The 26436-nt window shown below is 42.5% G+C and overlaps 1 protein-coding gene across 5 annotated transcripts in view; it reads right to left on the reverse strand.

Annotated features, from left to right (window-relative positions):
- LOC137648740 (acetylcholine-gated ion channel acc-4-like) overlaps nt 1-26436 on the reverse strand; it is a 184969-nt gene that overhangs the window by 875 nt on the left and 157658 nt on the right. For all 5 annotated transcript variants that reach the window (XM_068381814.1, XM_068381816.1, XM_068381817.1 and 2 more), the window contains 3 exons: nt 20794-20972; nt 18843-18970; nt 5025-5187 (listed from right to left, as the gene is read on the reverse strand). In XM_068381814.1, coding sequence (XP_068237915.1) covers nt 5025-5187; nt 18843-18970; nt 20794-20972 — 470 coding nt within the window. The remainder of the gene's footprint in view (nt 1-5024; nt 5188-18842; nt 18971-20793; nt 20973-26436) is intronic.

Consider the following 26436-nt stretch of genomic DNA (forward strand, 5'->3'; position numbering starts at 1 on the left):
AATGGTGGTTGTTGAATATTGAAGGGAAGAAAGAAGTTTGTGTTTGCCAGTTTATGGCTAAACCACTTGTAGATCCACACTCCCTCTGTGCGTCTTGTAAGGGGCATGCCTGTTCCTAGGCATCCCTGTTGACTGAGTGTAGGTCATGGCAGGCGTATGCCTTGAAGGGGGAAGATGCAAGAAAAGTGTTCATCGAAGTGAAGGGGAAGAAGCAAGCAAAGTGTTTGTCAGGGTAAAGGGGAAGAAGAGAGCAGTGTTCATCGGGGTCAGACTAGGCAATGCCTAAGAAGACTCTGGGGATGTCTTTCGCTGCTTATGTTTCCTCGGGGGATGTGACTGCTGCTACCGCCCCTTTGCATACGACCCTGGATCTCTCCCCAGGGAGTACAGTGTATGGGCTTGGAGCCCTAAATCTACATCACTAAGCTTTTCAGGTTTTGCTGTTGTCTTGGCCTCTTCATCTTTTGAGGAATTTTTGTTTGACGAGATTGCTCTGTCTGAGATTTTAGCTGAGCAGCAAGGATATCTCACTTCGGAAGCCCAGAGTAGAATCTGTGAGGAGTCATACAGTAATGCCTCCGTACAAAATTAATTAGTTCCATAGTGGCTTTTGTACCGGAATTTTTTCGCATTATGAGTCACCTTTTACATGTACATACATACATATACCAAGGCACTTCCCCCAATTTTGGGGGGTAGCCGACATCAACAAATGAAACAAAAACAAAAAGGGGACCTCTACTTTCTACGTTCCTCCAGCCTAACAAGGGACTTAACCGAGTTCAGCTGGTACTGCTAGGGTGCCACAGCCCACCCTCCCACATTATCCACCACATATAAAGCTTCATAATGCTGAATCCCCTACTGCTGCTACCTCCGCGGTCATCTAAGGCATCGGAGGCAGCAGCAGGGCCTACCGGAACTGCGTCACAATTGCTCGCCATTCATTCCTATTTCTAGCACGCTCTCTTGCCTCTCTCACATCTATCCTCCTATCACCCAGAGCTTCCTTCACTCCATCCATCCACCCAAACCTTGGCCTTCCTCTTGTACTTCTCCCATCAACTCTTGCATTTATCACCTTCTTTAGCAGACAGCCATTTTCCATTCTCTCAACATGGCCAAACCACCTCAAAACATTCATATCCACTCTAGCTGCTAACTCATTTCTTACACCCGTTCTCACTCTCACCACTTCGTTCCTAACCCTATCTACTCGAGATACACCAGCCATACTCCTTAGACACTTCATCTCAAACACATTCAATTTCTGTCTCTCCGTCACTTTCATTCCCCACAACTCCGATCCATACATCACAGTTGGTACAATCACTTTCTCATATAGAACTCTCTTTACGTTCATGCCCAACCCTCTATTTTTAACTACTCCCTTAACTGCCCCCAACACTTTGCAACCTTCATTCACTCTCTGACGTACATCTGCTTCCACTCCACCATTTGCTGCAACAACAGACCCCAAGTACTTAAACTGATCCACCTCCTCAAGAAACTCTCCATTCAACATGACATTCAACCTTGCACCACCTTCCCTTCTCGTACATCTCATAACCTTACTCTTACCCACATTAACTCTCAACTTCCTTCTCTCACACACTCTTCCAAATTCTGTCACTAATCGGCCAAGCTTCTCTTCTGTGTCTGCAACCAGTACAGTATCATCCGCAAACAACAACTGATTTACCTCCCATTCATGGTCATTCTCGTCTACCAGTTTTAATCCTCGTTCAAGCACTCGAGCATTCACCTCTCTCACCACTCCATCAACATACAAGTTAAACAACCACGGTGACATCACACATCCCTGTCTCAGCCCCACTCTCACCGGAAACCAATCGCTCACTTCATTTCCTATCCTAACACATGCTTTACTACCTTTGTAGAAACTTTTCACTGCTTGCAACAACCTTCCACCAACTCCATATTACCTCATCACATTCCCCATTGCTTCCCTATCAACTCTATCATACGCTTTCTCCAGATCCATAAACACAACATACACCTTACCTTTTGCTAAATATTTCTCGCATATCTGCCTAACTGTAAAAATCTGATTCATACAACCCCTACCTCTTCTAAAACCACCCTGTACTTCCAAGATTGCATTCTCTGTTTTATCCTTAATCCTATTAATCAGTATTCTACCATACACTTTTCCAACTACACTCAACAAACTAATACCTCTTGAATTACAACACTCATGCACATCTCCCTTACCCTTACATAGTAGTACAATACATGCACAAACCCAATCTACTGGTACCATTGACAACACAAAACACATATTAAACAATCTCACCAACCATTCAAGTACAGTCACACCCCCTTCCTTCAACATCTCAGCTCTCACACCATCCATACCAGACGCTTTTCCTACTCTCATTTCATCTAGTGCTCTCCTCACTTCATCTATTGTAATCTCTCTCTCATTCTCATCTCCCATCACTGGCACCTCAACACCTGCAACAGCAATTATATCTGCCTCCCTATTATCCTCAACATTCAGTAAACTTTCAAAATATTCCGCCCATCTTTTCCTTGCCTCCTCACCTTTTAACAACCTTCCATTTCCATCTTTCACTGTCTCTTCAATTCTTGAGCCAGCCTTCCTTACTCTCTTCACTTCTTTCCAAAACTTCTTCTTATTCTCTTCATATGAATGACCTAATCCCTGACCCCACCTCACGTACCTTGCGCTTTACTTCCACATTTTTCTCTCTATATTTTTCATACTTCTCTATACTATTACTCTGCAGCCATTCTTCAAAAGCCCTCTTTTTCTCTTCCACTTTTACCTTCACTCCTTCATTACATGTAAAAAGCCTAATTTGTTCCAAGCCCTACAAAAACTCTACATCAAATTTTTATAAGGCAAAACTGTACTGAACACAATGAAATACAACCATTTGGATCATTCAATAATAACCTAACCATTAATAACCTTTATATAAAACGTACAATTAGAACCCTAGCAGTACCAGCCGAACTCAGTTGAGTCCCTTGTCAGGCTGGGAGGAACGTAGAGAGGAGAGGTCTCCTTTTTTTTGTTTCATTTGTTTGATGTCGGCTACCCCCCAAAATTGGGGGAAGTGCCTTGGTATATGTATGTATGTATGTAGAATTAGAACAGCGTACAGTACAGTAATGCAATAATAAAGGGAAAATACAGTAAAAAAAAAAAAAAAAAAAAAAGAAAGAAATTTGAACCTTACATTTGGAATGAGGCGATGTCCGAAAGCAAATTGGTGGGGAGGCAGAAGAGGACGACTAAGTGCAGAAAACATTAACAAGTGGCAGAAAGCATAAGCACTTAACTTTACGAAACACATTAATAAATGACAGAAAACATTAACACTTAACTTTACAAAACACATTAGCAAATGGCAGAAAATATTAACACGTAACTTTACAATAAACTTAAATTCTTTTTTCTTTGGCTTTTTCTAATTTTGCATATTTTTTACTTTACATTTGTATTTTCTATACAGGTATTTAATAATTTTCTTCATCACTTCCACTTTTTTTTTATCATTTTCAGCTTCCTCTTGGCCTACTAATAAACAACTATCCAAGGAAGCTTGGTTCTGCCTGCTTCTTAAAATGTTCCTGAAATGTATTGGGCAAACCTCATTTATGTACTCAAGAGCACGACCTGTGTGAACCTTTTATGGGTGTCCCATGGCTAATAACGTTTAAGTTGAATAACGCAACACGACGCAGTTCATAACTAAAAGCACGAAAGCAAAATCCCCAACACAAATTCAATATGAACAATATCTCTGCCAAAATGAAATTATCGAGGAACGCCAATACGTAGATGCATGACGGGATAGATGACCAATAGGAGAGCAGGATTGTATGGTGGTAAATAGCACCAGAGTAGTGGGAGATAACCAATGGGAGCACGGGAGGATGGTGGTGAATTTACGGCTAGTGGCGTGCAAATTTTGAAATTAGTCTTGGAGTGGCCGGGCTCTCAAACCGTACCTAGTTTCGTAGCATGGAACATTTACCACAATATGAGGCAAAAAAAATCTTTGAATCTAGCTTATCAGCATAAAAATTTTGTATGCAGAAGTTTTCGTATCAAGAAGTATCACTGTATTCCTATATCATGAGCCCAGGCTGAAACCAGTGTGAACAGTTTAGGTGCTGTGGAAAATACTGAAACTTTCTCGTTCCCAGGACAAACTGAAGGTATTGACTCAAGTTCTGGTGAACTGGAATTTGGAAATAAACAGTTCTCGAGGTCTATGGACAGCAAGACGTCATTCCGTCTTATTGCTTGGGGGGACTTCCTACCCACCAATAAGAGGTTTTTACTGTACATGCATGGGAACAAATAAAAAATTTAAAAGAAATTTGTATTTTTCTTAGCTATGAAAAACCTCAATCCTTTAAAGCTGAAATTCCCTCCTTGACTATCCCTTCAGTCCAGAACCAAAGGTTTTTCGAAAGTGAAGAGTTTTTGACAGGAGAGTGGGCAGGGCTAATATGCTCACCACCTATTGTGAACTACCTCAACGATTTCAACAGTTGTTCCAGCTACTTTAAAGACATTCTTTATTTTAAGACTCAGATTTGTATAGATAGGAAAAATATCAATTTACTTTTAAAATTTGTGATATTAATTATTTTTATACTCCCTAATTCCCCCTGCCAACCCACTAATTAGTAGTTTCAAGAAGTTGTAGAATTCAATTTGATTTTGTATACTGAAGTGTACCCACACCATGCTATTTGCTATACAATGCCATATAATATAATCAGCAATAGTATACTAGGCGGTGAGGCCATTGGAATGAGGGAAAATGGATCATTCAATTTTTGATGATAGACATCGGTATGAGAAAATTTTGAGGAGGAAGACAATTGAGTATAAAAATAATCACACTTATTATTACAATACCATGATTTAAAGTTAGATACAGATAAATCAATAAAAAGAAAAAAGAAATGATTACAGTATATAACATTACAAAAATCTTTGGTACTTTCATTCCTACCTTGAGATAAGCTGTCCTTGGCATTGACTGATTAGTTTGAAGGAAAAGCGCAGCAAGCACCAATAGTGCTGTTAGTGACACCATGATGCGGTCTGTAAAGTCCTCTAGAGTAAAGTAGAAAGTAAGGTATGTGATTGTCATGAGTAACGTTGTGGGTACATATCTGTAAAAATGGAAAATGATGTTAAATTAACTTTCAATAAATTTCCATAAAACATTCAAAATATACTGAAGTATTTCTACTTTTAAGAATTAGTATTAAAGCATTACCTTTATCAAATAGCAATTATTCATTCAAAGCTCACAGAGCTTGCCTGGATTTGTTCTAGTTTAAGAACTGAATATTAGAGCTAAGGAAATGTAGTGAATGAACAGTTAAGCAAAGAGACTGAAGGTAACAGATGTAAAATAATAGAAAGAAAGCAATGCAACCATGGGTTGATGAGTGATTGCAAAGAAACTTGGATTCCTGTGACAGTGTGATATACCAGCTCTGTACTTGGTATACTTACTATGGAGGTATCCAATCCCTAGTTTAAGGTAAAAATAGGAGAAAATTAGGTTTTCTCTATATCAAAAGCATAGGCATCAATTTGGTTATCTCACATGTGGTGGGGGAGTGTGCTCAAACTTTTTAAGAATGCCACAAGTGTTTCCCGGTGCCCTTTACATTCAAATACCCGCTGGAACTCCAGCATCTCACCTTCTTACAATCTATGTACTGGGATGCTGCAGTCATAACAACCATAAAGAGGTTGAAATGTGTGTATACTAGCAACACAATCCAAACTATTCGACATTTGACTTGACAGATTCTAATCAAATTTCTTTTAGACAGGTTACAGAACATCTATCAACAAGATGTGCTGCTCTCAATGTTGGAGCTGTAATCAGTACACAATTTTTCTCATGTAGTAATCATGCCTTTAAGAATACATTTGAGGACCATACAAAATCAATTATTACTAAACTTTAGATAAAAACTATTGGAGTAATATCCATGTTTCTTCTATTATCAAAAAAATATGCACAGTAATTATTCTTTTTCAATGGAATTCAAAGCTAGAATTATCATTTAGTTATCAAGATATTTCAATATTGTGAGCAAGAATGATAAATAAACTATAGAGCCAAATTTACCTAGAGGTCAATATATAAAAACCAAATAAAATAACTTTAAAGCACGCAAAAAAAATATTTACTTCCTTTTTTGGAATCAAAAGCAACTAAAAAGAATAATTACTTAACATTTTTATATTAATTTATATAATTGGAGAAACTGACATTCTCACTATCTTATAGCAAAAGACCCAAAAGGACTGACTGCATGTATTCAAGTGATTTTATAGTCAAATGAGTGATGCAGCCAAACAAATCTCTGGTGTTTATCACAAGAGAAACAACATAAGCACCTTGATCTTGTAGGGAAAAAACTCACACCATCACAAAGTTCATCATTACAATTTATTTTCAAACTAGGACAATTTTAGGCTTTGAATTAATTGCAGTTTACATCCTTCCTTAAAATGTTCAGACAGTAGTTCATACTCATTATACCACATTGCTGCCTATATTGTATCAGGGTGTAGAATCCAATCTCAATTATTGTACAGGTAATTACGTCTACACGTAAACCGAGTGTATGCAGCATCCATTCGTAACACTGAAGTCTATCTCTTCATAAGAACATAGTGTATGCTGCAGTACATCCTTTTTATGCCGTACCTCAGGTAATATGTAGAATGCATGCTCTTTTGAAATAAAGTTTAAGCTGTGTTTTCTCACAAACAGGGCAAGCAACAACTTCTCTTTCACAACGTATATTACATATCATCTTGAATAGAGCAAGCTATGTCCCCTTTTCCACTGTGTAAGCTACATCTTCCCTCAAAGACTGTAAAACCATCCTTTTTAGAAAGAAAAGAAAGGTACTGTACTGTTACCTTGTAAGAGACATGAATGACATGTTCTAGAAGAGTGACAGGATTTGAGACTGCAGTGGAACCTCAGAAGCCAAATGCTTCCTATCTCAAAGTGGTCATTAAATATAACATTAAAGAATAAATGTCTAGTTTGACAAAAAGATCTCTGGTATTCGAACTGCACTCTCACCTTTTTGAAAGAGACTAGATGAGTGATGGCAGGTACCTATTGCAGCTGAAAGAATGCTTTATACAGTACTGTAATGATTGTTTTTTTTATCTAGAACAGAATAATCCTATTTACATAAATTCTTAAGGGAAAATTTAATCGGTTTTCAAACAAATCGGTATTTCTGCAGCCTGTCAATTTTTATTGCAGGGTTTTCCCCCAATTTGTGACTTGGTGCTGAATGACTTTCCCAGCCCCAGCAGATCTAATTATTTCAGAGCAGAGTACTTAAGGTTCATAAATACCAAGAATTAAGCACATGTAAATAAAGAGTTTGTATATCCAATCAAATATTTTACAATTTGAGATGTTTCAAATTGATAAAAAAATCTGAAATCACCTATAATGAACACAGCATTTTCAATTATATATTAAAATTCCACAGAGTCCTGTTTTTAATTTCATGAATTTTGTTAGGAAACTATCTTGTAAGTTGCCAAAAATGACAAATTTTGAAGTAATTTATATTTTTTTTCTAACATACAAACCTGTAGCTATTTATTGGGGGTTATACTTTTGTCGAAGCTAAAACTAGCTATAAGACTTTATAGTAAGGTATAAAGTAACCTACTGGTAGTTAGCAAGGGGGGTAGGCGGGGTAACCGGCCGCCACGCTTACACACACACACCAGTGTTGTCTAGTCACTTTTTATTGCAGGCAGAACTTCTTGGGGGACAGGTGATGGCGGCCCAATATACAGCATATAAATAGCTACAGGTTTGTATTTTAGGAAAAATGATATTTTAATTATAAAATAAATTTTTGAATATACTTACCCGGTGAATATATAATAGCTGTTACTCAGCGGCTCGACAGAAAACACACTCAAAAAACTCGCGAGCGATCGCTATGAAGGTTGCGGGTGTGCCCACCAGCGCCAACTATCGGCCAGATACCACTCTTGCATGTAAACAAACCCTTCAATTCTTCTCGTCCCGCTGCGTCTCTATTGGGGAGGAAGGGAGGGCCTTTAATTTATATATTCACCGGGTAAGTATATTCAAAAATTTATTTTATAATTAAAATATCATTTTTAAATATTTAACTTAGCCGGTGAATATATAATAGCTGATTCACACCCAAGGCGGTGGGTAGAGACCAGAGTTAATTAAGTTTACAGCGTATAAGCTAAGAGTTTTTGACAGTTATCAATATAACAAAACCAAAATATATAGGTACCTGGTAAGGAAGTTGACTTAGACGATTACTCTGCCTTGTAAGTCTGTCTTCCTCACGAAGCCCAGCGATCCTCTTAGGATGCTGAAAGACTCCCAGGAGCTGAAGTATAAAGGGTTGCAACCCATACTAACAGGACCTCATCAAACCCCTAATCTGGGCGCTCTCAAGAAATGACTTTGACCACCCGCCAAATCAACAAGGATGCGAAAGGCTTCTTAGCCTTCCGTACAGCCCAAAAAACAATATTAAAAAAAAAACATTTCAAGAGACAGATTAAAAAGGATATTGGAATTAGGGTAATGTAGTGGTAGAACCCTCACCCACTACTGCACTCGCTGCAACGAATGGACCCAGTGTGTAGCAGTCCTCGTAAAGAGTCTGGAAATCTTTTAAGTAAAATGACGCGAACACCGACTTGCTTCTCCAAAAAGTCGCGTCCATAATACTTTGCAGAGATTTATTTTGCTTGAAGGCCACGGAGGTTGCTATAGCTCTAACTTCGTGCGTCTTAACCTTAAGCATACATCGGTCTTTCTCATTCAAGTGAGAATGAGCTTCTCGTATTAAAAAATCTGATAAAATATGACAAAGCATTCTTTGACATAGGCAATGATGGTTTCTTAACTGAGCACCATAATGCCTCAGATTTACCTCGTAATGACTTAGTACGAGCTAAATAGAACTTAAGAGCTCTAACAGGACATAATACTCTTTCCAGTTCGTTGCCTACGATCTCTGATAAGCAAGGAATATCAAAAGATTTAGGCCAAGGACGAGAAGGCAGTTCATTTTTTGGCCAGGAAACCAAGTTGAAGTGAACAAGTGGCTTTTTCTGTAGAAAAAACCGATGTTCTTACTGAAGGCATGAAGTTCACTGACCCTTTTAGCCGAAGCCAAGCACACTAGGAAAAGTGTCTTGAGGGTGAGATCCTTCAGGGAGGCTGAATGTAATGGCTCAAACCTGTCTGACATGAGGAACCTTATGACCACGTCTAAGTTCCATCCAGGAGTTGCCAAACGACGTTCCTTAGAGGTCTCGAAAGACTTAAGGAGATCTTGGAGATCTTTATTGTTGGAAAGATCTAAGCCTCTATGTCGAAAGACCGAAGCCAACATGCTCCTGTAGCCCTTAATCGTGGGAGCTGAAAGGGAGCGAACCTTTCTCAGATGTAAAAGAAAATCTGCGATTTGGGCTACAGAGGTACTGGACGAGGACACAGATGCTGACTTGCACCAGTCTCAAAAGACTTCCCACTTCGACTGGTATACTCTAATGGTAGCTCTCCTCGCTCTTGCAATCGCACTGGCTGCCTCCTTCGAAAAGCCTCGAGCTCTTGAGAGTCTTTCGATAGTCTGAAGGAAGTCAGACGAAGAGCGGGGAGGCTTTGATGGACATTCTTTACGTGGGGCTGACGTAACAGATCTACCCTTAGAGGAAGACTTCTTGGAAAGTCTACCAGCCATTGAAGTACCTCGGTGAACCACTCTCTCGCGGGCCAGAGGGTAGCAACCAACGTCAAACTTGTCCCTTCGTGAGAGGCGAACTTCTGCAGTACCTTGTTGACTATCTAGAATGGTGGGAATGCATATAAGTCCAGAAGAGACCAATCCAGTAGAAACGCGTCTGTGTGGATTGCTTCTGTATCTAGGACTGGAGAGCAATAGATTGGTAACCTTTTGGTCAACGAGGAGGCAAAGAGGTCTATGGTGGGTTGACCCCAAGTAGCCCAAAGACTCTTGCCCACGTCCTTGTGGAGGGTCCATTCCGTGGGTATCACCTGAACCCTCCGACTGAGACAGTCTGCCAAGACGTTCAAGTCCCCCTGGATGAAACTCGTCAACAGGGAGATGCCTCAATTTCTTGACCATAAGAGAAGGTCCCTTGCGATCTCGAGCAGCGTGAAGGAGTGTGTGCCTCCTTGCTTGGAGATGTACGCCAAAGTTGTGGTGTTGTCTGAGTTGACCTCTACCACTTAGTTTCGAAGAAGCTTTCGAATATCATCAAGGCCAAGTGGACTGCTAATAGCTCCTTGCCGTTGATGTGCATGCTCTTCTGACTTGAGGTCCAGAGACCCAAGCATTCCCGACCGTCCAGGGTCGCACCCCAACCCAAATTCGACGCGTCTGAGAACAACACGTGGTTTGGGTTCTTGACTGCTAGGGATAGTCCCTCTCTCAGACTGATATTGCTGTCCCACCATTTCAGGCATGCCTTTACTGGTTCGGAGACTGGGAATGATACCGTCTCTAACGTCTTGTCCTAGTTCCAGTGAGAGGCTAGATGGAACCGGAGAGGCAGAAGGTGTAGTCTCCCTAGTGAGACAAACTGCTCCAGGGATGAGAGAGTCCCTACGAGACTGTTCCAACTCCTGACTGAACAAACGTTTTCTTTTCAGCATTAGTTGGACTTCGAGCAGGGCTTGTTCTATTCGGTGGCAGACGGAAAAGCCCGAAAAAAAAAAAAACTGGACTGCGAATCTCCATCCCCAAATATAGAATAATCTGGGATGGGATCAGTTGGGACTTTTAGGTTGACCAAAAGTCCCAACTCCCTGGCCAGACTCAACGTCCAATGTAGATCCTGCAGACAGCGAAGACTGGACGATGCTCTGAGAAGCCAGTCGTCCAAGTACAGGGAGGCTCGAATCCCCGATAGATGGAGGGATTTTGCCACATTCCTCATGAGCCTCGTAAACACGAGAGGAGCAGGACTGAGGCCAAAGCACAGGGCTCGAAACTGGTACCCCACATTCCTGTAAACAAACCTCAGAAACGGTTGGGAATCCGGGTGTATAGGAATGTGGAAGTATGCCTCCTGAAGGTCGAGAGAGACCATCCAGTCGCCTTCCATAAATGCTGTCAAGACAGCCTGGTAGACTTCATCGTGAAGTTTGTCTTGACAATGAACACATTGAGCGCACTTGCCTCTTACGTACTCCTGCAGTGAACATGGCTGCCAGGTCATTGGAGCCATCCCTGAGGGACTTGTTCCTGCAGAGAACGTGGCTGTTGCATGACATAATTGTACAGCAAAACTTCAAACGCTCGAAAATAGCTCTGAAGTCGACCATAAAATCTTGGAGCGTCTCATGGCCAGGCGCCAGGGAGAGTTTATGAGGTTTGAAAAGTCTATATGGGCAGAGGCAGGAACTCCCAAGCCGAGAACTACTCTCGTGTCATATCAGACTCTCGCTCTATAAGCCAGCTTAAAAGTAGGGAAAGCAAAGGCTGTCTCCCCCAAACTCCTCCTGGTGATAAACCAGTCGCCTAGCAAACGTAAAGCTCTCTTAGAAGAGCGAGAGAGCACTAGCTTATAAAACAACGGCTTCGAAGTAGCTAGGCCTAGTGTAAACTCTGACGTTTAGGCGAACGAGGAGCAGCAGTTACAAAAAGATCTGGACAAAGATCCTTAAAAATCAGCATGATTTATTTAAAGTCCATAGAGGGCTAAGCAGCTTTAGGCTCCTCTCCGTCTGACAGAGTCCTCAAGGGAATATCAGTAGGAGGGGGAACAGCAACTTCCTCATCTGAAGGAACCTTGTCCGACAATAGCCGAGTCTCAAGCAAGGGAGAGACCTACCGTGGTGGCAATGCTTTACAAGCAGAGTCCACACGCACTGGTGCATTAGTAGCGGACCAGGACGCAACGTCATGTAACTGCTTAACAGTCTGTGAACTGTCAACAACAACAGGTGCGGGAGGACGCTCGGCGTCCACTCGAGACTGTTTTGACTGCCTAGTCTGAGCAGTCAAAACAACTCTAGACTGCGGTAGTTGACGCTCAGCGTCAAAACAAGTCAACTCCGCTGGTTGGCGAACGTCTTGAACGTCAACAGGAGCATTAGGAAGCGGCCTAACGTCCAAATGCGGCTGAAAATCAACACGTGACCGCATCGAGTGAGGCTCTACATATCGTGACTGACGTGACTTAGCTACGCCAACGTCAACAGGACGCACAAAGGTTCGTTTGGGCGGCTGAAGGCCAGGATCTCGATGAGATAAACGGCTAGTATCAACGTGAACCTTATCGGCAGAATAGTCTTCCATAAGAGAGGCAAGCTTATTCTGCATGTCTTGCCGTACAACCCATTTAGGATCAACGGGAATGGTTGCGGTAAGAGACGAGGGTAACGTCTGTGACTGCAAAACCTTGCCTACAAAAAGACTCTCGGAGCCTGTGTTACGCTTTTGTTTAGGCGGCGAGCAGTCTTCCGATGACTGCATAGGGTCAGAGCTGTCCTAATAGTTAAAACCAGGACGCTGGACCTGTCCTGAAAGGACTGACTTTCGCTTAAAGGGCCTCGAAACCTTGTTCCACGGTTTCTTATGCGAAAAGCCTTCGGATGACGAGGAGAAAATCGTCTCTCTCGCCTTATGGTAGGGGTGATCTTGGTGAGATACGCCTGATACCATAGAGGGAACGTCTGTTCGCTGATCAAGGCCTCTCGAACCCATAAGTCGTACGACATTACTTCTCCCCTGGGCTTGGGAGCTTGCAAGAGGTCTCGGACTAGGCGAACGACAGGCACGAACAGACAAACCCTCGGTCGCAACACTGATAACACTTTGCGCAATATCACTTTATCACTACGATTTTCTGTTTTGCACTTATTTCACTGAAATCGAATTTTTTAACAATTCACATTAGGAATGAATAAAACTGATTTCTACCTGAAGCACGCAATTCTACCCTCATCAAAAGGTTATAATTGCGAAATCAGTCGTATAATGTAAGCACATTAAAACAAGCAAAAAACAGTAAACATATTTTAAGATAAAAAAAAAAAATCAGTGGCTGGGAAAGAGACTAAACACTAGTTCATTCAAAACTACGTTTTCAATCTCTCACCGTACAGTGCCTTGGGACGAGAATAAAAACTAAAAACGTTTTATCCTTTCTCCCCGTACAGAGACTAGGGACGGGAGTAACTCGAGAACAACGTTACTCGCTTGGGACGAGAATAAAGAACGGAACGTTCTCTCTCCTCTCTCTCTCTCCGTCTCTATCTCTCTCTCTCTCTCTCTCTCTCTCTCTCTCTCTTGATTTCGCACCGAAGAGAAGAGCCCACTTACGTTTCGTCAATAAACAGGTTATTTGACCAAAGGAAAAAACTGAAAGGTTTTTCAATTAAAAAGTTCCTTTAAAATAGAATTTAAAACATTTAAGCTTTGAAAGAAGAATGAACAAAACGTCAGAATCGATTTACTCTTTCTGCAAAGTGAAACCGTGATACTCTCTCTCTCTATCGTAACGATAGAGCGCAAACTGCGTAGCATAAATAAACTAAACGTTAGTTCATCTTTGAAACAGTACGAAGACTATTCAAAGAAAATCTTTCATAAAATATCTACTAAAAAATATTCATTTAATAAGTTTTAAATCATTAGCTCTGTAAAAGTTATTTACGATTGAAAGGGCTCAACGTTGTTTAACTTCGGTTTCCAAGTTAGGACTGCCTACTCTCAGGAAAGGTCGCATATAAACAAATCATTAAAATCTATCTTGATGTTTATTATAAATGGAAAGCTAATCGAAGAGGCCTAATAAAGGCGGTTGAGATATAAAATATATAGAGGAAAATCTATAATTAATTTATAACGTGATAAGATAATTGCTAAAAGCCTAAAACACACTTCCGTACTAAGGGAAGGGTCGGCCATTTAAAAGTCAAAGAAAGTCCAAAAAACAATCCAAAGTCATCAAAAATTAAATCTATCCAAAAACGAGTTCAAGATTTAAGTTGAAGATAAAACACCTGCACTGCGAAAGCTCAAACCAAAATGAAGTACTTCACCAAATATGTTGAGAAAACTCCAGGTTCTACAGCGAGTAATGATACGTCTTGTCGTCAAGGTCGACAGAGAAGAATTGAAGGGTTTGTTTACATGCAAGAGTGGTATCTGGCCGATAGTTGGCGCTGGTGGGCACACCCGCAACCTTCATAGCGATCGCTCGCGAGTTTTTTTATTGTGTTTTCTGTCGAGCCGCTGAGTAGCAGCTATTATATATTCACCGGCTAAGTTAAATATTCAAAAATACAAGTTACTTCCAAATTTGTCACTACTACAAACCTTACAATATTTATTAGAGATGGCTTATCCCTTAGGAGGGTGGAAATCTGATCAACTGGCCGGTCTTTGACCCGGGATTCTACTGTACGTACTCTGCACGTAACAAGGAGAAACCCTGACACCTTGCTAAACTATTCATGCAGAGCACTAGTCTCGGTAAACATTCACAGAAATGTAGGAATCTTAGAATCAACCATAGAAGTTACCCAATCCAACCTCGACAGGGGGTATGGGGACATAACAAGTATATCTAAAGATACCAGGTTACAGAAGGGAAATGGTTCTACCTGCAGACAGTGGAGGTCAGCTTTGCGTAGTACCGTAGGAGTTGTTGCCTGAAGGAAGGAAGATGAAAAAAAGAAAGAGCCAGTCATTCTTTATAATTTATCTCAGGCTTACTCATGGTTAAACTCTGCCCTCCCCATCTACTACTTGTTAATCAAGGAGCTTGAGGTGTTATAAACCATTTATTTTGAAGCCACAACAGCAACAATGGAGAACCTCTCCATGTTTCGGTGGGTCACATCTTGCAGAAAGTAGGCGGTGAAGATCATTAGCGCTTTCACACTGCCCCTGGAATGGTATGCATCACAGAGTAGTTTTTGTAAACGTTAGTGGTGTACTCCTGCTCCTAACATTAAGAGCTCTAGGTCACCTCTATAAAGAAAAGGATCAGGATTTAATCTCTGGTCCATGACCTTGCGAATCCCAGCCAAGAATGTGTGACCCTTTTTTGACCTTCCCCGGGTTAAGAAAGAGTACCGAACACTCAGGGGCGAACTATTGTATCTTCCTTGATGTAGATCCTCAAGTTAATCACTTGCATAGTAGCCGTTGATGTGGACCATAGACCACACTACGAAACACTTCCAATCCGAAGAGCTTGAACCTTGGGTCCGAGCTGCCTAGAAAGAAGCAGAGTGTTACTCTGTTCCTCGTTATGCATGAGAGACTTAAGGGTGACCCATGGGGTACGCCCAATCTCTCGGCCAAGGCCAACGAGAGACCAGTCCTCGAGGTCAGGTGAAGATCTGCTGCTAGAAGTCCTGGATTGTTGGGGGGTGGGTTGTTTACCCCGGGACTGAAAGAATCGGACCATTCCCCTGAAGGGGATTTCCCCTCCAACTGTAGGCAGGTAGGCTTGAAATTCTGAATGAAGAGAGACAATGGCGATGTAGGAGAAAATTTAAAACCTTTCAGTCTGAAGGATAGTCTCAAGGACAAGCAGCATTACTCCCGCAGGCAAAAAATTTGGAACTATTACTGTACTGGAATAGTGGCCTCGAGGGGAGAGAAAACCCCTACATGATTCCAACCACAGAAAATCAGTTCACTTGGTCTAGGAAACCAAATTTGAAGAAAATATCGCTGATATCCAGCCATCCTCTTTGCAACTTATTGCAGAGGGAGGACTCCCTGAGAGAGGAGGAACTGGATAGCCTATAGAGATTGAGTCACAGCGAAGCTACACCTTTGTGAAAGATGTTCACATGTGGCTGTCAGAGTAGATCGTGTCGTAAGGGTAGTTCTCCCAGGGTTCTTTGTCGGGAGTTGCAGACGTGTCAACGGGTGTGACGCGTCTACTGGGCAAAACAGGTCTTGCTGGCGAGGCAAGTCGGATGGGCTACAGTACAGGAGAGCCGATTAGTGACAATCATGAGCCAGCGAATGGCTAGCAGGCAATTGGTGAGCCGACAAACGACAAGCTGGCGACCATCAATTAGCGAATGGCGTGATCAGTAAGCTGTTAACCTTTGATCTGGTGATCAACAAACTGATGAACAGCGAACAACAAGCCAGTGAACGGCGTCCTAGTGAACAGCACCCTAGCAAATGGTGAGCTGGCAAATCGGCGAACTGTCAAACGGCAAGCTGGCGATCAGCAAATGGTTAAGTGGTGAACGGTGAGCTAGAAATTGGCGAACAAAGAATTGTCAAACGGTAAACGACGAACGGTGAGCAGGCAAGTGGTGAACTGGCATATGGCGATCGACAAACGGTGAGTAGGCAAGCATAGCTCGCGATCGACGAATTGGCGAATGGCGAGCTGGAGACAGCGATTGGCGATCTGTAAGCGGTAATTGGCGAATAGCGAGCTGGGGCCGGTTAATAGCATGGAGAGCAATGATCACGGGCTGGCGGATGGCGAGTGTAGATTATAAGCTGATGAATGTCGAGGAGAGTGAAGATCACAGGCTAGCAAGCAGCAAACATTCACGGTTGCGAGCTAAAGGATGGTCGCAGGCGATCATGAGCTGATGGTGTAGCTGCATTAGAGCTGGGTGAGGAGGTCTGCTCCCGAAGAGGAAGAGTGGGGAATGGACGAATACAATTCCCGCTGGAGGAATCCCCCGAAGGGTAGACCGAACAGGTGAAGGAAGACTCTTTCGTGGACGAGAAAGGTGATCAAGATCTGGTGCCCCTGTTGGCAATTTCCATACAAGGAGGAAGATTGCCGATCAGTAGCTGGTGGAGGAACTCTCCCTCGGAAGGGAAAGTTCCAACACCTGGAGGCAAATCCCTAGGCAGCACTTTCTGCATCTCCTCAACGAGCTCTAGTTCAAATTGAAGGTTGGCATCAAGTGCCACCTGAGAATGCTTCTCTGAATTCCCACCGAAGGGGTTACCCAAGGAACAACGTTAGCGCGATAGACAGGAATAGACGAATCAAATTCCCGCTGGAGGAATCCTCCAAAGGGGACACCGAACAGGTGAAGGAAAACTTTCCCGCAGACAGGAAAAGGCGACCACCCTCTGCTGCCGCTGTACGCAATTCTCCTCCGCAAGTGGAAAGATTGCTGAACACTGGCCGGTGGAGGGACTTTCCCTCGGAGGGGAAAATTCCAACAACTGAAGGAGAACCTCCTGCCGGCACTCTCTGCTTCCTTTCAATGAACTCTACCTCAAATTGAAGGTTGACATCATCTATAGCCTGAGAACGAAGCCGAAGTTTGTCCTCAGGGTTCCTCCCCATAGGCAAGAATGGACGAAATCAATTCTAGCATGAGGAATCCCCCGAAGGAGAGACCGAACAGGTGAAGGAAGTCCCTCCAGCAGATGGGAAAAGGCAACCCACTGCTGTTGCTGCTGTCGGCAATTTACCCCCACAAGCAGGAAGATTGGCAAATAGTGGGTGGTGAAGGGACTTTCCCTCGGAATGGAAAATTCCAACACCTGGATGGGGACCTCTAGGTAGTGCTCTCTGTTTCCCACTAACTGCATTGCTCAAGTTGAAGGTTGGTATGGAGTACTACCTGTGAAACATGGCCGAAGCTCGTTTCTGGGGTCACCTTGAAGGGATCCCCTGACTGGAATGCCGGAAGGAACCCAGTCTGCCAATGCCCTTGTTCCTACGACATGGCATCTAGAACGTAGGGACAGAAGCAGAGAGTGTTGCGGAAACTGTAACCCTCTCGGAAGGGACCGAACCCTCGTGAGGGAAAGGTCGATGTCAGCGTGCTGATCAGGAGCTGCCACAAGCGTCGGAGATCATGATGGTGACGGGGCAGGGGCAGCAGAATCCATTGGGAACGATCGCTCTACACATTTACGTCGAAAACGTTGTCGCTAATGCTGAGGTAAAAAATAAAAAAAAGAATGAAAAGCAAACTCCCTCAGGAGAACAACCTGTCCCGCGGATGGGAGAAGAGTCCCCTGAGAGAACAGAACATACTGAAGACTGCGCACTCCCTCTGGAGGCTGACGTCACCGGAACAAAGGAGTGCGGCATCAAGGAGCTGTACAAAGAGATATCAAATTAATTAGTTAAAGAAAACATTCAGGAGAACAACCTAACCAGTAGGCGGGAAGGGCGTTCCCCACGGAGGATCACCCAGTGACCATGGGACTGAGAGGGATTGGCAACGTCAGCGAGAAGGCGTCAAAGGGAGAGAGACCAAAGAGAAGGGACTGAGTCTTCAGAAGATACCCGCTGACAAAAGACACACAGTAAGGATAAAAAAAAATCATAAAAACAAATAAAAAAACATAAGTCAAAGGCTATAAAAACAGTTAGGGAGGAGAGAGAGATAGACGTCTACTCTCACCGAGCCAAAAGTATTGAGTGGCCAGAAAACATCCCGGCTACCCCCGCCTAACAACCAGCCCTCGCTAACTAGCAGTAGGGTACTTTATACCTCGATTAAATGTCTTATAACTAGATTCAGCTTCACGAAAAGTATACTCTAATATATAGCGTAAGGTTTGTAGTAGTGTTGGAACAACTACGTATCACTTATTAATGTGCCAAAACTATGTACAGTATCACCTATCAAGGAATCAAAATTATAATACTGTATTTCATAATTTGACTCAAGAATTGTATCTTATTACAACAATTTGTAATCAGCAGCTTTTCAAATATTAAGAGAACAAGCATCATAAATCTATGCTTGATATATTGCTAAAAAACTCACGTGCCAGAAATGTAGTAGTTGTAGAGATTCACAAATTTAATGTAGACTCTGACTTCACTTTTTCCACGTGATTCTGAATTTTCAGATTCCACTTCATCTAAGTAATATTCCAAAAGACGACGATTGCCCTAGACGGTGTTCAAGAAAAATAACATAAATCAATATTAGCAAGTGATTAAAAATGTTAAGTAACAACTATTGACAAAATAAAATATGTTTTTAGTAGTTGATAAGACATTACCTTAACATGGACTTACACTGGTTCTAGCATTTATTTCTGATTATGTAAGAGCTATTTTAGTCTATTTTTATGTTACCATATAGAATCACAGCACTCTCTAGCCAATGGCAACATTCCTTACCCGAGGTATTACTCAAATCCTGCCCCTGACTGCACCCCTCCAGCTCAGAGACATAGGGATCCTCACATCTCACCCCACCACCAACTGAAGCATTTGCGATTCTAGTTCTTATTTATGGCTACGTAAGATCTATTTTAGTGTATTTCTACGTTGGCATATGTGTGCAAATCACACAGAGAGAGTACTACGTACTTCAACCATCATCAGTTCTCCGCTTCTGACTCTTACGAGCCCCGCCCCCCCCCCAAAAAAAAAAAATTTTTTTTTACCAGTAATGCAAGTTGTTGACACAACGAGATTTCTTTTTCTTATTCTATTACTTTTTTTTCTCAACTATCATCTATACAAAATAATATAATCTTCTTGTCTTATATACAGTATTTCATACAGTATTAGTATTGTTCATTGTTTTCACATGTAAAAGTTAGCTTACAGTCATTATTTCCATATATTGACATTCTACACAATATGTCATGTTCTCACATATGCAGTTTTTATTTCCAAGTCTGTGAAATACCCAAAACAGGATTTATCCAATTCATAGTTACAGTCACATGCAAGGTGGAATGGCAGAAGAACGAACAAACCTTTCGTCGAATGAACTAAATTTATATATAGTCTCTCTGTCTCTCGGGGAGAGAATTTTTTTTTTTTTTTTTGTCATCAGTTCTTTGTTTATCGTATGCATTATAAATTATACATTACAGAATACTTCTTGTGTCAAAGGAAACCAATTGATATTTTCATTACATTTCTGTATAATGTAAAGTCCATCATTACTGACGAGTACTTTTATATCTTTCGATGGCTATTTATCGTAGAATTATCACAGAATAACAGTCACTCCTATGAATATTAATTTTTTTTACACAAAAGCACAGTTCCTTATCTTACCTTATAACTATAAATTGTAGAATACTTCTTGAATCAAAAGAAACAAATGGATATTTTCATTACAATTCTGTATAATGCAAAACACATTATCTGACGAGTAGTTTTATATCATTAGACGGCAATTTATCGTGGAATTATTATGGAATAACATAGTCACTTCAATAAATATAAAGTTTTTGTTACACAAAATCACAGTGCTTAACCATTATCTAGAGGAAATTATATAAAACAAATTTCTGAAAAATTATTATATAATCACTTCACACACAATGAAAAAAATATTTTGGTTGTTTAGAGTGAAATATAATATAAAATAAAACAAACTTTTGAAAAAATTAATCTATAATCAGCAGTAAAACAGATAGACATGGAAATGTAGGTTATTATAGAGTAAGTGAGCACGTACATCCAATGATGAGAAATCTCGTATATAGCTTGAAGGCAGATCTTCTGCATCATAGTGAAGGGGTTATTTGTCTCTCTGTTCACCAGTGATAATTTCTATTGTACACTCATAAATTTGTCTTTTTCTATAATTTATTCAGATTAAGAGTTTTTTAAAACTTTTTGTTTCATTTCTATACAGTATAGTAGATCCCTGGCAAATTTGTAATGTGCTGTATGGTGTATGCATTTGAGAATTTTTTTTGTTCACACCAAATCCCTCATAAAACAATATTTGCATTATCACTCACCAAAAAGTTGACTCCTGAAGTATTGAGTTTTACACTTCTGGCTCCAAGTGTCGACCGAATGATGAGTTGGCAAGTTTGGACATCAAAAGGATACATTGAAAGGTCAAACAAACAATTGGATGTCACGGTTTGTGTTCTCTGATCAACAATGATATTTTCACTTCCTCTATACTGTTCATCTTGGAAAAAAGAGAAGACAACAGTAAATTCTAGAGCATCTTTATGTATCCTCAAAACAAAATGACTTAGTGTATGCTAATACATCCATCTTGGATTATTCTTAAGAAATTAATAAGCAATTTGACAGGCATTGATTTTATCATGTTGCAATAAAATACATAACGGACCATAAAAATTTCATACAGAAATATTATACTAATTCAAAAGCTCTTTAATTCATGACTTTATTTAATCATGACAATTTCCATGACATAACTCTGCTTTTGAACTGATACCTATGTAGGAAGGAGAGGGGGAGAGAGAGATATAGTAAAATCAATGTAAAGTATGAATCTTCAATGTTTCAAAATAGGATTAAAGTACAGTATAGTATTCCAAAATGTTATTTTCCTTAGTAAAATAAATTTTTGAATATACTTACCCGATGATCATGTAGCTGTCAACTCTGTTGCCCGACAGAAATCTAAGGTCGGGATACGCCAGCGATCGCTATACAGGTGGGGGTGTACACAACAGCGCCATCTGTGAGCAGGTACTCAAGTACTTCTTGTCAACAAGAACTCAATTTTCTCCTCGGTCCACTGGTTCTCTATGGGGAGGAAGGGAGGGTCCTTAAATTCATGATCATCGGGTAAGTATATTCAAAAATTTATTTTACTAAGGAAAATAACATTTTTCAATATTAATCTTACCCGATGATCATGTAGCTGATTCACACCCAGGGTGGTGGGTGGAGACCTGCATACATGTTAACATTAGAAGCTAAGTATTCCGTATCTTATTTTAGCAGTTATTCAAAATAACAAACATAAAATAAATAAGTACCTGGTAAGGAAGTCGACTTGAACCATTACTCTGCCTTTTTAAGTACGTCTTCCTTACTGAGCCTAGCGATCCTCTTAGGATGCTGAGCGACTCCTAGGTGCTGAAGTATGAAGGGCTGCAACCTATACTAAAGGACCTCATCACAACCTCTAATCTAGGCGCTTCTCAAGAAAGAATTTGACCACCCGCCAAATCAACCAGGATGCGGAAGGCTTCTTAGCCTTCCGGACAACCCAGAAATATTTCAAGAGAAAGATTAAAAAGGTTCTGGAATTAGGGAATTGTAGTGGTGGAGCCCTCACCCACTACTGCACTCGTTGCTACGAATGGTCCCAGAGTGTAGCAGTTCTCGTAAAGAGACTGGACATTCTTAAGATAAAAGACGCGAACACTGATTAGCTTTTCCAAAAGGTTGCGTCGAATATATTTTGCAGAGATCTATTTTGTTTAAAGGTCACGGAAGTTGTGACAGCTCTAACTTCGTGTGTCCTTACCTTCAGCCAAGCTTGGTCTTCCTCATTCAGAAGGGAATGAGCTTCTCGTATTAACAGTCTGAAAATAATAGGATAAAGAATTCTCTGACATAGGCAAAGATGAATTCTTAACTGAACACCATAAAGCTTCAGACGGGCCTCGTAAAGGTTTTTTTAAAAATAGAACTTAAGAGCTCTTACAGGACATAATACTCTTTCTAGTTCATTTCCAACCATACGATAAGTTTGGAATAACGAACGATATTGGTCAAGGCCGAGAAGGCAGCTCGTGTTTGGCTAAAAAACCAAGATGTAGAACATGTAGCCGTTTCGGATGAAAATCCGATGTTCTTACTGAAGGCATGAATCTCACTGACTCTTTCAGCTGTGGTTAAGCATATCAGGAAAAGAGTCTTAAAGGTGAGATCTTTCAGGGAGGCTGATTGAAGTGGTTCGAACCTGTCTAACATAAGGAATCTTAGAACCACGTCTAAATTCCAACCAGGTGTAACCAAACGACGCTCCTTCGTGGTCTCAAAAGACTTAAGGAGGTCCTGTAGATCTTTATTGTTGGAAAGATCTAAGCCTCTGTGACGGAAGACTGATGCCAACATGCTTCTGTAACCCTTGAAAGTGGGAGCTGAAAGAGATCGCTCTTTCCTCAGATATAAGAGGAAGTCAGCTATTTGAGTTACAGAGGTACTGGTCGAGGATACGGATACTGACTTGCACCAGTTTAGGAAGATTTCCCACTTCGATTGGTAGACTCTAAGGGTGGATGTTCTCCTTGCTCTAACAATCGCTCTGGTTGCCTCCTTCGAAAAACCTTTAGTTCTCGAGAGTCTTTCGATACTCTGAAGGCAGTGAGACGAAGAGCGTGGAGGCCTTGGAGTACCTTCTTACGCGTGGCAGACGTAGCAGGTCCACCCTTAGGGGAAGAGTTCTGGGAACGTCTACTAGCCATCGAAGTACCTCGGTAAGTTATTCTCTCGCGGGCCAGAGGGAAGCAACTAGTGTCAACTTTGTCCCATCGTGAGAGGCGAACTTCTGCAGTACCTTGTTGACAATCTAGAACGGAGGGAATGCATATAGATCTAGATGAGACTATCTAGTAGAAAGGCATCTAAAAGAACCACTGCTGGGTCCGGGATAGGTGAGCAAAGTATTGAGAGCCTCTTGGACATCGAGGTTGCGAAGAGATCTATGGTTGGCTGGCCCCAGGTGACCCAAAGTCTCTTGCATACATCTCTGTGGAGGGTCCAATATGTTGGAATTATTGTCCCTTTCTACTGAGACAATCTGCTAAGACATTCAAGTTGCCTTGGAAGAAACTTGTTACTAGTGAAAAGTCTAGACCTGTTGAACAGGAGAGGAGGTCACTAGCGAACTTGCACCATGTCAGAGAGTAGGTCCCTCCTTGCTAGGAGATGAACATCAAAGCAGGGAGTTGTCCGTGTTGACCTCCACTACTTTGTCTTGAAGGAGAGACCTGAAGCTTTTCCAGGTCAGACGTACTGCCAGAAGCTTCTTGCAGTTGAAATGCATTGTCCTTTGACTCGAGTTCCATAATCCCGAGCATTCCCTACCGCCTAAGGTCGCACCCCAGCCTACGTCCGATGCGTCTGAGAAGAGAACGTGGTTGGGAGTCTGAACAGTCAGGGGAAGACCCTATAAAAGGTTGAAAAATTCCTTTCATCAGGTTAGACCAGACTTATCTTCCGGAAACCGGGATCGAGACCGCTTCTAGCGTCTTGTCCTTTTCCAGTGAAGAGCTAGATGAAACCGAAGAGGACGGAGGTGTAGTCTTCCATGTGACACCAATTGAACCACGGATGACAGTGTCCTAACCAGACTCATCCACAGCCTGACAGGACCGTATTCCTTCTTCAGCATCTTCTGGATGGATAGCAGGGCTGGGGGTTGATCGTCTTGTTCAGCCATGTCCTCATCAGAGGGTTCCTCATCCGAAACTGATGAGGAAACGGCAACGGAGTGGGCAACGTCTGACTCGCTGAATCCGGTCGCACTGGTGGATGCGTGACGGAGCCGGACACAAGATCATGGTACTGCTGCACAGTCTGTGAACTGTCAACCATGGGGATGCGAGGAAGTACAGCGACAACCCGAAACTGTCTAGACTGTCTGGGTAGTGCAGACAACCCCTTATCGGGTTGCTGAGGTTGCCGCACTGCGTCACAACAAGTCACCTCTGCTGGTTGTTGAACGTCTTCCCAGTGACACACTGAACTTCCACAACCACCTCCGAGAGTAGCTTAACGTCAACGTGCGACTGGCAACCCACACTGGGTCGCACCGGTGGAGGAACCATCTCAACTGGCGGACGTGAGTAGGATACCTCAGCGTCAACAGGGCGTACAACCAACCGGTAGGAAGGTCGTTGGCAAGAAGGTTCTACTCCGTAAAAAATCCTCTATCAAGGACTAAACTTGGACTGCATGTCTTGCAACAAAGCCCAAGGTCTATGGGAGCAGGTGTGGCAACAGACGGGGTTAGCGACTGAAGCGAAACCATTTACCCTCCCTGGAAGCATGTTATGCTTTAATTAAAGTCCATAGGAGGCTAAGCAGCTTAAGGCTCCTCTCCAAATGACAGAGTCCTCAAGGGAATATCAGAAGGAGGGAGAACAGCACTTTCTCATCTACAGGAACCATGTCCGAGAAAAGCTAGGTTATCTCAGTGAGGGTTTCACTGGTGCAAAAGCAGCAGACCAGAAGGCAACGTTATGAAACTGCTTGACAGTCTGTGAACTGTCAAAAACTGAACTGTCAACCACAACAGGAGCGTGAGGACATACAGCACTGGTGTATTAGTAGCAGACCAGAAGGCAACGTCATGTAACTGTTTGACAGTCTGTGAGTTGGCAACAACCAAAGTTGTGTGGGGAAGCCTCAACTCCTGACTGACTAGTTTGCTGCGGGCGAGTGGCGGTAACCACAGTGTGTTGCGGAGGCTGACACACCGTGTCAAAACACGGCAGCTTGTGGTAGCTCACGCACGGCAACGGAGTGCTCCGTGTGTCTGTGGGAGTCATCATACATCTGGCAGGGTTGACTGTGCATGGGTGGAGGAGCTCTCACAACAAGAGTGTGGGAGCAGGAAGCCATGCCGGGCGCACAACCGTGGTAGGTGTAGGCCCACGGGTGCATCGTCAACCCTCTCCGCAGTCGGAGTGTGGGAGCTGGCAACAACAAAAGCGGAGTGTTGGTGCGTGGGAGGGACTGCCGTGGGTTGCGGAGCATGCCGTATGGGATGCGGAGCATGCCGCATGGGTTGCGGAGCATGCCGCATTGTGTCAAAACACGGCAGCTCTACAGCACCTTCCCACAGCTGATGCGGTAGCTCACGCATGTCAATGGAGGGTGCAGCATGAACATGCGTCTGGCAGGGTCGACTGCGCATCGGAGGTGGAGCTCTCACAGGTGGAGTGTGGGAGCCGCAGTATCTGCTGAGCGCACAACCGTGGCAGGTTGTAGATTAACAGGTGCATTGTCAACCTTCCAGCACGATACTCCTGCATGAAGGAGCAAGCTGAGACTGTATAGTCTGCAGCATGGACCACTAGGGTCTATGAAAGACGGCAACAAACGGAGCTACTGTCCGTTGTGACTGAGGGTCTAAAACCGCTGGTGCGGCAACAGACGGAGTTACTGCCTGTTGCTGTACCACCTTGCCTCTCTTGGGAGGTGTGCAGTCGTCGGATGACTGGAGCGAGTCCGAACTGACCCAGTGGCTACACCTAGGCCGTTGGACTTGCGCGGAAGGGACCGACTTGCACTTAAAAGCTGCAAGATTTGGTCCATGGTTTCTGCGAGAAACCTCTTCCGCAGACGAGGAATAAATGGGCTCTCTCGTCTTTGTGTGGGTGGGGTGATCACGTCGGCAACGTGTGTAGATACACCCGAAACCACGGAGGGAAACGTCTGTTCGTCGATCAAGACCTGTGGAACCCATAAGTCCTTCGACATTACTTCTCCCCTGGGCTTGGGAGCTTGTAAGAGGTATCGGATTAGGTGAACAACTGGCACGAACAGACGAACCCTCGAACGCAACACTGTAACACTTTGCGCTTATCACTTTATCACTTTTGATTTTCTGTTTGCACTTATTTCACTGAACTCGAAACTTTAAGTGATTTGTACCTGAA

The sequence above is a fragment of the Palaemon carinicauda genome, chromosome 10 (genome assembly GCF_036898095.1).
Source record: "Palaemon carinicauda isolate YSFRI2023 chromosome 10, ASM3689809v2, whole genome shotgun sequence".
Classification (NCBI taxonomy): Eukaryota; Metazoa; Arthropoda; class Malacostraca; order Decapoda; family Palaemonidae; genus Palaemon; species Palaemon carinicauda.